Source organism: Hyperoodon ampullatus, assembly GCF_949752795.1.
Source record: "Hyperoodon ampullatus genome assembly, chromosome: 3".
Classification (NCBI taxonomy): Eukaryota; Metazoa; Chordata; class Mammalia; order Artiodactyla; family Ziphiidae; genus Hyperoodon; species Hyperoodon ampullatus.
Genome location: NC_136916.1, coordinates 29,710,128 through 29,724,973, shown reverse-complemented (window position 1 = coordinate 29,724,973; position 14,846 = coordinate 29,710,128). Strand labels below are relative to the sequence as shown.

The following is a 14,846-nucleotide window of genomic DNA, read 5'->3' as shown; positions in this document are numbered from 1 at the left end:
TTCCAAAATTAAAACGTGCTATCCACACTTTTTAAATAGTAACCTCACTGAAGTCACAATTGCTGACATAGTAAAATCACAGGAAATATACCAAAGTACTACTGACATTTGGACCAAAAAATTGGGGACACTTCTGTGCACTGTAGGATGTTTAGCAGCAAAGCCTCTATCCCCACCCTCTGAGTGATGACAATCAAAACTTCTCCAGACGTTGCCCCATAAGATGAAGGCTGAGAATTAACCACTGGTTTTAGACCATAAGTGACCTTGATAATAGCGTATTCAGTGGCAAGGCACAGGTGAAAGACTGCAGTGGGCTTAAAAAAGAGGGGAAGAGAATAATCTGAAATAACAAGTGTAGGTAGTTCTTCCAAGATGTTTGGGAAGGGGAGGAGAAAAATGGGGGTGGTAGATGGAAAGAAATATGAGGTGAAGAGCCTTTTTAAAAAACTGTGGTAAAATAAATTTACTGTCTTAATCATTTTTAAGTTTACAGTTCAGTGCTATTAAATACACTCATGTTGTGCAACGTCACTGCCATCTTATTCCCATAACTTCTTTCACCCTGTAAAACTGAAACTCTTTACCTATTAAACAGTCACTCCCTGTTCTCCCCTCCCCCAGCCCCTGGTAACTACCATTCTACATTGTATCTGTGACTGTGACTACTGTTGGCACCTCTTTATAAGTGGATCACACAGTCTTTTTAGGACTGGCTGATTTAACTTAGCATAATGGCACCGAGTTTCATCCATGTTGCAGTGTATTGCAGAAGTTCCTCCCCTTTTAAGGCTGAATAGTACTCCAGTGCATGTATATACCACGTTTTTGCTTATCCATTTACCCACTGATGGTCACTTGGGTTACTTTCATGGTTTAGCTATTGTGAATAATGCTTCTATAAACATGGGTGTACAAATATCTCTTTGAGATCCTGCTTTCAGTTCTTTTGGGCATATACCCAGAGTGGAATTGCATGGTTATATGGTAATTATATTTTAAAGTTTTTGAGGAACCACCGTGCTGTTTTTCACAGCAGTTGTACCATTTTACATTCCCACATGACAATGCACCAGGGTTCCAATTTCTCTACATCCCCACCAACTCTTGTTTTATTTTGATAGTACTCATACAAATAGGTGTGAGGTGGTGTTTCACTGTAGTTTTGATATGCATTTCCCTAATGACTGGTGATGTTGAGCATCTTTTCATGTGATTATTGGCATTCCTGTATCTTTGATAAATGTCTATTCAAGTCCTTTGCCCATTTTTTGAGTTGAGTCTTAGGAGTTCTCCATATATTCTGGATATTAATCCCTTTTCAGATTCATGGTTTGCAAATATTTTCTCCCATTCTGTGGGTTGCTTTTTTATTCTATGGATAATTTTCATAAAGTGCCATTTGTCTGTTTTTTTCTTTGTTAACTGTGCCTTTGGTGTCATACCCAAAAATTCATTGCCAAATCCAGTGTCATGAAGTTTTTGTCCTTTGTTTTCTTCTAAGAGATATATTGTCTTAGATCTTACAATAAGATCTTAGAATTATGTCCTTGACCCATTTTGAGTTAATTTTTGTATATGGTGTTAGGTAAGGGTCCAACTTCATTCTTTTGTATGTGGATATCCAGATTTTCCGGCATCCTTCGTTGAAAAGACTATCTGTTCCCCATTAAACGGTCTTGGCACCCTCATCAAAAAACAGTTGACCATATATATGTTTATTTCTGTGCTCTCTATTCTGTTCCATTGGTCTATATGTCTGTCTTTATGCCAGTACTTCACAGGTTGGATTAATGTAGCTTTGTAGTAAGTACTGAAATCAGGATGTATAATTCCTCCAGATTTGTTTTATTTTTTCAAGATTGTTTTGGCTATTTGGGGGTCCCTTGAGGTTCCATATGAAAATTTGGGTGGGTTTTTCAATTTCTACTAAAAATGTCACTGGGAGTTTGATAGGGATTGCATTGAATCTTCAGCTCACTTTCAGTAGTATTGACATTTTAACAATATTAAGTCTTCCAATTCATGAACATGGCATGTGTTTCCATTTATTTATGTTGTCTTTAATTTCTTTCAATTCTCATTGTACAAGTCTTTCACCTCCTTGGTTAAGTTAATTCATAAGCATTTTGGTTTTTTTAGGCTGTTTTAAATAGAATTGTTTTCATAGTTTGCTCTTGAGATTGTTCATTGTTTGTGTATAGAAATGCAGTTGATTTTAGTATATCGACTTTGTATCCTGCTACTTTGCCAAATTCATCTATTCTAGCAACTTCATTCTGGAGTCTTCAGGGTTTCTACATATAAGATCATATCATATGCAAAGATAATTTTACTTCTTCCTTTACAATTAGCATGCCTTTGATTTCTTGTTTGCCTAAGTGCTCTGGCTAGGACTTCTAGTATTATATTGAATAGAAGTGGTGAAAGTGGGCATCTTTGCGTTGTTCCTGATCTTTGAGTATGATGTTTGCTGTGGGTTTTTCATAGTGGCTTTCATTATGTGGAGGTAGGTAGTTCCTTCTGTTCCTGTTTGTTGAGTATTTTTATCATGAACGCGTGCTGAATTTTGTCAGATGTTTTTTCTTCATTGACTGAGATGACCATGTGGTTTTTCCTTCATTATGTTGATGTGGCATATTACATTGATTGATTCTTATATGTCGCATCACATCATTGGTGTATAATTCTTTTAATATGCTGCCGAATTCCATTTGCTAGTATTTTGTTGAGGATTTTATCTCAATGGTCATAAGGCTTGTGGATCTGTAGTTTTCTTTTCTTGTAGTGTCTTTGTCTGGCTTGGTATCAGGGTTATGCTGGACTCACAGAGTGAGTTAGGAAATATTCCCTCCTCTTCCATCTTTGGGAAAAGTATGAGAAGGTTTGACAGCTCTTTAAATGTTTGGTAGAATTTACTAGAGAAGCCATCAGGTCCAGGGCTTTATTTATTGGGAGATTTTTGATTAATAGGTCAATCTGCTTATTAGTTATGGGTCTATTCAGATTTTTTCAAGATTTATTCTTGGTAGGTTTTGGGTTTGTAGGAATTTGTCCATCTCATCTAGGTTATCCAGTTTGTTGTGTATAATTGTTAATAGTGCATTGTTACAATCCTTTTTATTTTTGTAGAATCAGTAGTAAGGTCCCCACTTTTATTTTTCATTTAGTAACTTGAGTCATCTCTTTTCTTCTTGGTCCATCTAGCTGAAGGTTTATCAATTTTGTTCATCTTTTCAAAGAACCAACTTTTGGTTTCATTGATTTTTCTTTATTATTTTCCTCTTCTCTATTTTGTTGACCTCTGTGCTAATCTTTTTTTTTTTTTTTTTTTTTTTCTTCCTCCTGCTAACTTTTGCTTTAACTTGCTTTTTTACTAATTCCTTAAGGTGGACTTTTTGGCTGCTGATCTGAGATCTTTCTTCAGGTAGATATTACAGCTGTAAATTTCCATCTGAGCACTGCCTCACTGCATAACCTAAATTTTTCTTTGATCCATTGGTTGTTTAAAAGTGTTTTTTTAAATTTCCACAACTTTGAATTTTCCAGTTTTACTTTTGTTTTTGCTTTCTTATTTTATCCCATTGTGGTCAAAAAAGATACTTAGTATGATATCTACCTTTTAAAATATGTTGAGACTTAATTTGTAAAGTGTCCCACATGCACTTGAAGAATGTGTGCTGTTGCTGTTGGGTAGAGTGCTCTGTGTATATCTGTTAGATCTAGTTGGTTTATTGTGTTAGGCCCTCCATTTCCTTACCTATGTCTGGTGGTTCTATCCCTTAGTGTGAGTGGGATGTTGAAGTCTCTATTATTGTAGAACTGTCTGTTTTTGCTTCTTATGTTTTAGTGGTCATTTCATGTGTAAATATTTATAATTGTTATGTCTTCTTGCTGTATTGAACCTTTTATTAATATATAGTGTCCTTCTTTGTCTGTTGTAACCTTTTTTTGATTTAAAGTCTGTTTTGTGTGAAATTAGTATAGCTACCTTGCTCTCTTTTGGTTCCAATTTGCATGGAATATCTTTTTCCATCCTTTCACTTTCAGCCCATTTGTGTCTTTAGGTCTTAAGTGAGTCTCTTATAGACAGCATATTATAGACGCGTTTTTATCCATTCTGCCAATCGGTGTCTTATGATTGGAGAGTTTAATCTGTGTAAATTTAAAGCCCGATAACTTTTTTGACCCTCATTTCCTGCATTCTTGTTTTTGTGTTTAGTTGATTTTTTGTAGGGAAATGTTTAAGTTCCTTTCCTTTTGTTTATATGCTATAGCAGTTTTCTTTGTGGTTACCACGGAAATTACATTTAACAGCCTAAAGTTATGAGACTCTAATTTGAATTTATAGCAATTTTAGTTTAATAACATATATAAAATCTCTGTTCCTTTACAGCTCCATCTCAATCCTTTTCAATTGCTGATGTTATAAGATTACATCGTCATACATTGTGTGCCCAAAAATATAAATTAAAAATTCTTTTAAATGTATTAGTCTCCTAAATTATGTAGAGAAAAGATTTGGGGTTACAAACTAATTTACAGTAATACTAGCTTTTATACTAATAACTTTTTTTCTTTAAATTTTGGTTTCTTAAATCGTAGAAAAGAAAAAGTACAGTTACAAGCCATTGTAAGCCATAGTACTGGCTCTTACAATTGCCCATGTGTTTACCACAGTTGAGATCTTCTGTTTCTCCATGTGGCTCCAGGTCACTGTCTAGTGTCCTTTCATTTCACCTGCAGGACGCCCTGAGTACTTCTTGCAGGTACAAAGGAGAGTTTTGCTGCATATAGGATTCTCCACTGACAGGTTTTTTTCTTTCTTTTAGCACTTTGACTGTATCAGGTCTTTTGGCCTCCACAATTTCTGATGAGAAATCTGCTGATAACATATTGATGATCCTTTGTGTGCGACAGCTCCCCTCTTTCTTGCTGCTCTCAGGAGTTTCAAAAGTTTGGTTACAGCATGTTTCAGTGTGGCTCTCTGAGTTCATCTGACTTGGAGTTACTGAATATTTATATTCATATCTTTCATCAGATTGAAGGAATACTGGCTAAAAACTTCCCCAGTATTCTCTCTGCTCATTTCTCTCTCCCCTCCTTCTGGGACTCCCATGATGCATATCTTGGTCCACTGGCTGATGTCCCACAGGTCTTTTTAGGCTCTGTTTGGTCTCCAGTCTTTTCACCTCTCTTGTTAATTTCCATTGTCCTGTCTTCTCTCTGCTCAAATCTGCCTTTGAATCCCTGAAGTCAGTTTTTCACTTCAGTGAATGACTTCTCAGCTCCACGTTTTCTTTTTGGTTTCTATCTTTTTATTGATGTTTCCAGTTTGTTCGTACATCATTTTCTTGACTTTCTCCATATTTTCCTTTAGTTCTTTGACCTTCTTTAATAGTTGTTTTAAAGTCTTTATCTAATATATCTGCCAGTAGGTCTCTTTCATGGCCAGTTTCCGTTGATTTGGGTTTTTTTCCCTTTGAATTGTCATACTTTCCTGCTTCTTTGTATGCCTTGTGGTTTTTTGTTGAACACTAGACATTTGAATCTAGTAATATGGTAATTGGAACTCATTTTCTTCTCCTTCTCATAGTTTGCTGTTTTTGTTTCTTTGATTGTTGTAGGCTGTCTCTGTGCCAAAGGTCAGATTGAGGTGTAAACTAAATGTCTTCTTAGGTCTTTTCTGAGCCTCCCATTTCTGTGACCAGAAGCACATCTTTTTTGCCCACCCTGGCTCCCACAAGGTGCTCCATTCACAGCTGCTTGGGTGGAGAATAGGGAAGAGGTAGCTGTTACTGTGCTAAGAGCCAAAATTGACTAAAATTAACCGTAACTTACTGTTCAAGCCTTCAGTAGACTTCAGAGTTCCAAAATAGTTACTTCAGACAGATTCTACAGTACAGCTGTTGTCCAGGTGGGAAGGTAGATCCTGGTTCTTCTGCTCTATCATCTTTCCAGAATCTCAGGACCTTTTTAAGAAAATAGAAATTACTTACGCTTGTGTGCTGACAGGAATGACCTAGTGGAGATGAAAAAGTTGATGCTGTGCCCAAGTAAGCTTGAGTTTGCTGACAAAGGACTGCGTGCTGAGCCTCGATCATCCATCCCATTGTTTCCTGCCAACCTGTTCAGGACAGAAAACATGTTCTGATGTTCTTGGTGATACTAGTTTAAGCTTGAGCCAGAAAGAGCTTTAAAAGCACAGTTTCAGAAGTCTGTCAATCACTGTACCTGGTTTCCTATGCATTTCATCCCATGTTTAACTGCTGGTTATGGTTTCTTGCCTGCAGTGCTACAACTGTGAGGAGGAGGCCATGTACCACTGCTGCTGGAACACATCCTACTGCTCAATCAAGTGTCAGCAGGAGCACTGGCATGCGGAACACAAGCGCACCTGTCGCCGGAAAAGATGAAGGCTGGTTCTTTCTGGAGAATCACTGACGATTATTCTTCTCAGACACAGCGGTTTTTGTTTCCAAGAAGCCAAAATTGTTTAGAATTTGCTTCCCATTTTGCACCAGCCTTTAAACACTTTTCGTGAAGAAATTTTGCACAGTAGTTAAATCTTTTGTTAATGCTCCTCTGGAGTTTTTCAGGGGGTAAAAGTAACATCAGTGGAGGGTATTATTTTAAATAAATTTTAATTGAGAGTTTGTTGCATTTTCAGCAAATTTTAAAACATTTTTAGGTTTTACAGAGATTTTAACCTTTAAACAACAGATCTTTAAAAAACAGCAGGTGAATACAAGTGAGTTTAACAAAGAAACATTTAAAATAGATCTGAATGTAAGAACTACAGAACTGTTTCAGAAATAAAGCATACTACCTTGATGTGAAATTTATTTCTTAACCTTGTTGAGCTGGTTTTGTTCAGCTTAATTTACTGTTTAAAGGCATTATCTATTGGTTATGCCAGTGGGTATATGATTGATTGAATTTAGGGAACAGGGTTGACACAGCAGGTGCTAGTCCTGCATATTTTTTCTTAAATATTTCCCAATTGTGTTTTTCATTATTTCTTTTCAATATATAACTTTTATAACAAATTATTAGCTTTGATCTTGTAGTTTAAAATTGCAGGGAACTGGGGTAATCTTTTACTGAGCTGGATCTTAGAGAAAATGAATATTTAAATTTTAAAGTTTGCACATTTCATCTTTGTCCTAACATGAGTGCTTGTAACAAAATAAACAAAAATAAAATAAAAAGCCAAAAACTACCTTTATCCATACACAAAATTATAGATGAGGCATATAAATTTCTTTAATGCTTCCCTTCCCTCCCCAAATAGCATCTGATTGATTGATTGCCTATTATCTGGTGTCACCTCTTACATTGTAAGTTAATACTGAAAGGAAAGAAAGCACTTAAGTTTCACAGAAGCCGTTATGTTTGTAGTAGTGGGTCATTGCCTACTAATGAACTCCACCACTGTACACAGAATGAAGAATAATGCATGTTAATTTTCTTGTATTAAAGATGCCGTGATTTGTAAAAAGTCTGTATTTTGCGGAATGTCTGGATTAAGAAGCATTACCAATAGGAATGGATCGGTAGTTGAATAATGATTTTTTTATACATAGACATATAAAATACAGCCAGGAAAACTTAAATTACTTTTTACAAAAAAAAAAAACCTCACAATTTATGTTTTTTCAAAGACTGATCTTAGACCAAGTCAAAATAAATTCCCATTTATCATTTATTTTTAAGGTTAGAGAAATAATTTGTAAATATTTATTTAGACCTTTGATATTTATTAAAGCAATTACACACCATGTAAGTGAGAGAATCAGGAGAAAAACCTTTTAAAAAGTTTTCTCCAGGTTTGTCAGGGTCACTCTAAAGAGCCTTCTGTGAAATAATCATCCATCTAGTCCTGATGCTGTTACAGATGGTGGTGACACAAGTTAATCGACAAGCTACTGCCCAGTGGTGCCCAGTGGCTTGTAGGACCTGCCCAGTAGCCCCATTTCAGCACCGTACCTGGATTATGCAGGGACTCGGCGTTCTCGGTCCCTCCTTGTTGCTGTGTGATTTGTCAGTGTTGCCACGGTGCCGTGGTCGGAGCGAGACGACATAACCATGAACACTTAACCTTCTCTGATTGATTGTTTTTCAAGTTTTAAAACTTCGATCCACCCCTATGAGAGCAAGTTATTGTGGAACTATTTTTGGTGTAAAATCATTCCAGAGTGTGTACTATTTACCGATAGCTGCATGAAAGTAAGATTCGTGTTACTTTGGCTTTTTTGTCTCCGTTGACACGGTTGCACATTTCCAAGTTACTACAGCGTGAAAACTGTGTGTTAAAAAAAAAAACAAAATTAAAAAAAGATTGTGGCCTGGTTTTGTAAAAGTTTTAGGTAAAATTACAATTGTTTTAGGAATCATTATTAAAAATTTTCTGCAATCATAAAGCTATATCAAGGTGTTGAGCTTAGCCACTATGCACATTGTAATTATTCATCGTGGCTGTCCAGTTCTATGATGCATTCTGGCATTTTGTAAGCTGCTCTGACTAGCAATATATAGGTTCATTTAATGTGTTAACATTGGTTAATAAATGTATTTAAAAAAACTGCCTTTAATAAATTGTTGATTTAGTCCATTTCCCTAGACTAAAACAAACACAACTGTATCACATGGTAATCATATACTGTGGGCTATCCATTGGTGACTGTTTAACTTTATATAAAATCAGTGTGTTAAAAATAATTTACTTAAACGTTTGTTTAAGTTGAATTTACTTTTACCAGTTGTCAAGTTCAGGTTTGTTTGACTACAAAGCCCCTTTTCTGGGTAAACTTATGCTGGGCTGAACATAAAGATAGATAGAAAATTATTCAATGAACATTTGAAATTAGTCAATATCATCCATTTCAATGCATCTAGAATCACATCCATCATCTCACCTTGCATCACTGCACTCCTCCAACCAACTCACATGATGCCAATCTCAATTCAAGCCAGCATCACCCTCCTGACCAGACTGTAATGTAGTAAGTGGCTCGACCCTCTTCTTTGCCTTCCTCTCTAATTCAGTGGTTCTCAAACCTTTGACATCAGGATCACAAGAGGGCTTGTTCAAACATTGCTGGTCCCTATCCCCAGCATTTTCATTGCCGACAAGTTCCCAAGTGTTGCTGACGAGGGCATCCTTTCATAACCACTGCTTTACTGATGAAAATAAAAACAGACCCTTTCATGAACAATATACATAAAGTTTCAGTATTTTACAGAGTCCTAGGGCCCACCTGTAGACTTCCCACCCCCATAAGGATCCAGGTCCCTCAGGTTAAGAATCCCGGATCCAGTGAGATTAGAGAAGCAAAAATAGAGATAGCAAGAGTCCTGTTACTGTGATCTAGATCAGAGCCTCTCAGATGTTCATGTGCACACAAATCACCTGGGGATCTAGTTAAAATGCAGACTCTGACTTAGATGGTCTGGGGTGGGTGGAGCTGGTGACTCTGCCATTTCTTATAAGCTTCCAAGTGATAACTGCTTGTACTGGCCAGGGATTACACCTGAGAGGCTAGGTCTTAAAGGATATGTAAGTGCTCAGAAGTGTAACTACTACTACCACACTAAATTATAAACTATAAAACAATGCTGTCAAGTGAAATTATGTAACCTGAGGTACCTAAGAAATTAAAATTTTCTAGTAACCATACTAAATATTAAACCATTAAATAACCATATTAAATATTTAACCATATTAAGAAGGAACAGGTTAATTTTAATAATATATCCTACTTAACCTAGTATATCCAAAATATTTCAATATTTAATTAATATAACAATGAGACTTTTTTTTTTTTTTTTTTTTTTTTTTTGCAGTATGCGGGCCTTTCACTGCTGTGGCCTCTCCCATTGTGGAGCACAGGCTCCAGACGCGCAGGCCCAGCGGCCATGGCTCACGGGCCCAGCCGCCATGTGGGATCCTCCCGGACCAGGGCACGAACCCGTGTCCCCTGCATCGGCAGGCGGACTCTCAACCACTGCGCCACCAGGGAAGCCCAATGAGACATTTTATATTCTTGTTTTATACTAAGTCTTCAAATCCCAGTGTGTGTTGCATGCTTTCAGCACATCTCCATTCGGACTAGCCACAGTTTATTCACGTGTGGCTGTGACTACCCATGTTGGACGGAGCAACCTAAAAACAAGAGCTTTGTCTTACCAAGTAAGGGCCCCCATCAGCACCTGACCTGTAGTCAATATGCATTTAGCAAATGTTTAGTAGAGGTCCTCCTTGAAACCTAGGAGCCGACAAGAAAAAAATTAATCAGTTTTCACCAGAATTTGAACTCTCTGAGGGTAGGCTTAGTCTTTCAGAATCTGAGATTTGAGAGCTTAAAAATCTTCCAACAACCTCTAAACTGACATTTCAAGTAGGCAGCCCTGGAAAGTTACCTAAGGATCCCTATGGCTCTACAGGGCATTTTGAAAACCTTTATCTACTCCAACTCCTTACCTCATACTGTAGAGAAAGCCAAGACCCAGAGCTGCTCAAAGTCAGGAACCAGGTTCCTGACATCATACCTCCTGTTCTACAGCCCCATGAAGACAGTCTGTGGCTTAATAAAGTTGTGCAATGATAAATAATCCCTACCTCCAGGAACAGGAAAGAGTATAACTGGAGGTATAGACTGCTAAGGAAATTTAGAGGACAGTGTAAATATTACTCATTCATTTAATAAATACTTGAGCCCCTACAGCATTTGTGTTAGATGCTAAGTGTATGATAATGAGCAGAACAGACATATTTCCTGTCTCTATGTAGCTTATATTCTAGCGAGGGCATCAATCAAATAAGTACAACTTTAATTATAACCCAGAGTTGGGTGCAATGAAGAAAAAATATGGGACTATAGGATACAGAGAAAGCACAACAGGAGGGGAAAGAATTAGGGAAGGCTTAAAAAAACCTGTACAGAAGCTCGAACTTGAAAGGTGAGCAGGAGTTAGCCGGAGAAGAAAGGCATTCCAGAGGATCCAACATTGATTTTGGGTGATTCATTTTTTTCCTTCATAGTTTTACTATGAACATAACTTTTAAAACCAGGAAAAAAAGTTACAGAAGAAACAAAATTCTTGGCTAGAGCGGCCTGCAGGGTTAAAGGTTACAGGAGAGTCATTTTTTTAAGCAATGAGAGAGATTTGACATGGTTAAGAAAGCCATCAGACAGGAAGCAGGAATGAGGGTGATGCCACGAGAGAACAACTAGAGGGTAACCTCACAGTGACTGCGGAAGACGAGATGGTTCAAAACGACAGATGATAAAGAAGTGAAGATGAGAGAAGCCTACTCTTGAAAACTGCTCGTGAATGGGAGGGAAATTATATTTAGGACAAAAAGAGGCATAAACAAGTGATATCAGCATCACGGTGGTGTAGGGTGTTCCTCCTTTTGTCCCTTTTCAACAAAGAATTAGGGCATCTTTCATGAACACAAGCACCTCGGTGGTTGCTGTGGAACCAGCACCATATGCCAGGGGACCTGTAAGGGGTCTTGCCCACCTCTGCACCTGGTAATAGGGCGAGGGTTAGACCTTGATATGGGCTGTGGAGCCCATGGGGCAGTAAACTCTCCTGACCCTTCTGGCTGCAGTTGGGAAAAAACCTGGAGAGTGTTGACCTGGGCAGACACCCACAGAAGATCGAGAAGTTGCAGAAACCCAGCCTTTCCTAGGGGAGATTCCAGCATGTCATTGGAGAGGGAGAAAGTTTGGATGCAGTGGATCTAGAAGGACTTTCTCAGCACTGCACCCCCCCCTCCCCGCCCCAAGGAATCACTGCATACAGAGGATCTATCTGACAGTGGTGACCTCTTTCACAAGAGACAAGGAGAGCAATGAGTGAGTACCTAGTTAGCCAGGTACTGGGAAGCAGTACCTGGGAAGCAGCTGGAGAACCTGTTTCTCTCCAGCAGCACCCAGAGTACTGAAGCAGGACTTCCATGACTGCTAAGAGGGAGGAGATCAGGAAAGAAGCAGATAAAAACTATCGAAGGTCTTTAAAGGGATGCAGTTCCTGCTAACTGAACTCAGCAAGAAGTTCACCCATGAGCCTCTGGGAGTGCCACTCCTGGGGATCCTCTTACCAGGTCCATGGGCATCCCCAGTGCCCTAAGAGCTAAGCCCACACTTTCCCCCACTCTGCAGCCAGCATCTTGTGCATGGCTCCTGAGCGCAGCAGCAAAAGCAAGCTCCAGTAGACAGAGCGTGTGATCAGAGAACTGGCCAGGGTCTGTGGGCAAAGGAGAAGCCAGAAACTTGGGCTGTAGCATCACCTTCTTGAAAACAAAGAAGCCAGTGGCCAGTCTGGGGAGTTGTAAGAATGAAAAAAGATACAAAAGGTTTAAAAGTTTGCCACAAAAGGGAACAAGCAGAGTGAAACAAGGGTACCCAGAAAAAGGCAGAATTAATGACAATACCAACAAACAGAATGTCCCATTTGAAGACAACTAGCAAAGATTTGAGGAGGTGTCTGCTACTTCAAATGCAACAGCAGCAACACAAAACTACAAGGAACATGAAAAATCAAGGAACCAGGGCTTCCCTGGTGGTGCAGTGGTTGAGAGTCCGCCTGCCAATGCAGGGGACACGGGTTCGTGCCCCAGGTCTGGGAAGATCCCACATGCCGCGGAGTGGCTAAGCCCGTGAGCCATGGCCGCTGAGCCTGCGTGCCCGGAGCCTGGGCTCCGCAACGGGAGAGGCCACAACAGTGAGAGGCCTGTGTACCGCAAAAACAAACAAACAAAAAACAAAACAAAAAATCAAGGAACCATGTCATCGTTAAAAGATAATAATTCTCCAATAACCAAGCTTAATGTCATGGAATTTTGTGATCTAGTTGATAAAGAATTCAAAATAGCTGTTTTGAAGAAACTCAACAAACTATAAGAAAGCTCAGAACGACAATTCAATGAAATCATGAAAAGAAAAATACTGGTTCAAAATGATATTTACCAAAGAAATAGAAATTATAAAAAAGAACCAAGGAGAAATTCTGGAGCTGAATAAGTCAATGAATGAAATGAAAAATGCAGCAGAGAGCATCTGCAGTGGAGTCCAGCAAAGGGGAGACAGAATAAGTGTGTTAGGTGATGGGAATTTGAAATAATTCAGTTAGAGGAGAACAAAGAAAAAGAGAAAGAATGAAAAAGAGTGAAGAAAACCTACATGACCTGTAGGATTCCATCACAAGAATAAATAGAATAATTGGGGTTTCAGAAGGAGGAGAAGGAGAAGGGGGCAGAAAGTTTATCTAAAGAAATAATAGTTGAGAACTTCCCAAACCTGGGGAGGGAATGAACTGGAAGTCTAAATTCACAAAGTTAATAGATCACCCTATTTTCTCAGCGCAAAAAAGACCTTCTTCAAGGCACATTATAACAAAACTATCAAAATCAAAGATAAAGAATCCTAAAAGCAGACAAAGGAAAAAAAGACTATAATCTACAAAGGAATCCTCATTAAGCTATCAGCAGAAACCTTATTGGTCAGGAGAGAGTGGAATAACATATTCAGAGTTTTGGGAAAAAAAAAACAACGTTGCCAGCCAAAAATGCTCTCTCAGGCCAAGTTACCCCTCAGATATGAAGGAAAAATAAAGATCTTTGTAGACAAACAAAAGCAGAGGGAGTTCATCATCCTAGATCTGCACTTCAAGAAATGCTGAAAAGAGTCCCTCCAGCTGAAATGAAAAGATGCTAATCAGTGACATGAAAACATAAGAAAATATACAACATACTGGTTAAGGCAAATACATAGTCAGACTTAGAAAACTCTAATTCTGTAATAGGATGGTATGTTAATCATTTAACTGTAGTGTAAAGATAAAAGGAAAGGTATTTAAATATAGATACTACAATTTGTTACTGCATACACAATATAAAAGAGTTAAATAATGATACACAAAATTTTAAAAGGGGGAGTCAATAAGTGAAGATTTTATAGCTGATCAAAGTTAAGTTGCTATCAACTTAAAATGGACTGTTTTATCTATGAGAGTTCTTATGTAAACCTCACGGGAATCACAAAGCAAAAACCTAGAGTAGATTAAAAAGGGGGAAACAGAGAACCACCACAAAAAAATCACAAATTTACAAAGGTGGGCAGAAACAGAGGGAAAGGAAACATTGGAAATGCAAAACAACCAGAAAATAATTAGTAGGATGACATTAGCAAGTCCTTGATGCTAAATGTAAATGGGTTGAATTCACCAATCAAAAGCTAGAGTGGCTAGATGGATTGAAAAAAAAAAAAAGCCACACAAGACCCAACAATATGCTGCCCACAAAAGACCCACTTCAGGTTTAAAGACACATAAGCTCAAAGTGAAGGGATAGAAAAAGATATTGCATGCAAGTGGAAAGCAAAAAAAAAGAGCAGGAATAGCTATACTTATATCAGACAAAACAGACTTTAAGCCAAAAACAGTAATAAGAAAGAAAGTCAATATTTAATGATAAAGGGGTCAATTCATCAGGAAGATAAAAACAACTTTAAAATATAAGATATATATGCATCCAACATCACAGCACCTAAATATATTAAGCAATAGTAAGAGAACTGAAGGGAAAAATGGAAAAAAATACAATAGTTGGGGGATCCAATACCCCACATTCAGCAATTGTTAGATTATCTGGACAGAAAATACCAGGAAATGTTGAGTTTGAAACATACATTAGACTGAACTGAACTAATGGGCGTTTATAGACATTCCATCCAACAGAAGGAGAACACACATTCTTCTCAAGTGCATACAGAACATTCTCCAGGACAGATCATATGATATGACACAAAAAATGTCTCAGCAAATTTAAAAGATTG

General features: G+C 37.9%; 1 protein-coding gene across 10 annotated transcripts in view; it reads left to right on the top strand.

Annotated features, from left to right (window-relative positions):
• Nucleotides 1–6,746, top strand: part of ZMYND11 (zinc finger MYND-type containing 11) — a gene marked incomplete at its 5' end in the record, with an annotated part of 74,269 nt that extends 67,523 nt beyond the window's left edge. For all 10 annotated transcript variants that reach the window (XM_079700976.1, XM_079700968.1, XM_079700974.1 and 7 more), the window contains one exon: nt 6,294–6,746. In XM_079700976.1, the coding sequence (XP_079557102.1) occupies nt 6,294–6,416 (123 nt within the window). In that variant the 3' untranslated portion in view covers nt 6,417–6,746. The remainder of the gene's footprint in view (nt 1–6,293) is intronic.
• Nucleotides 6,747–14,846: the final 8,100 nt, after the last annotated feature.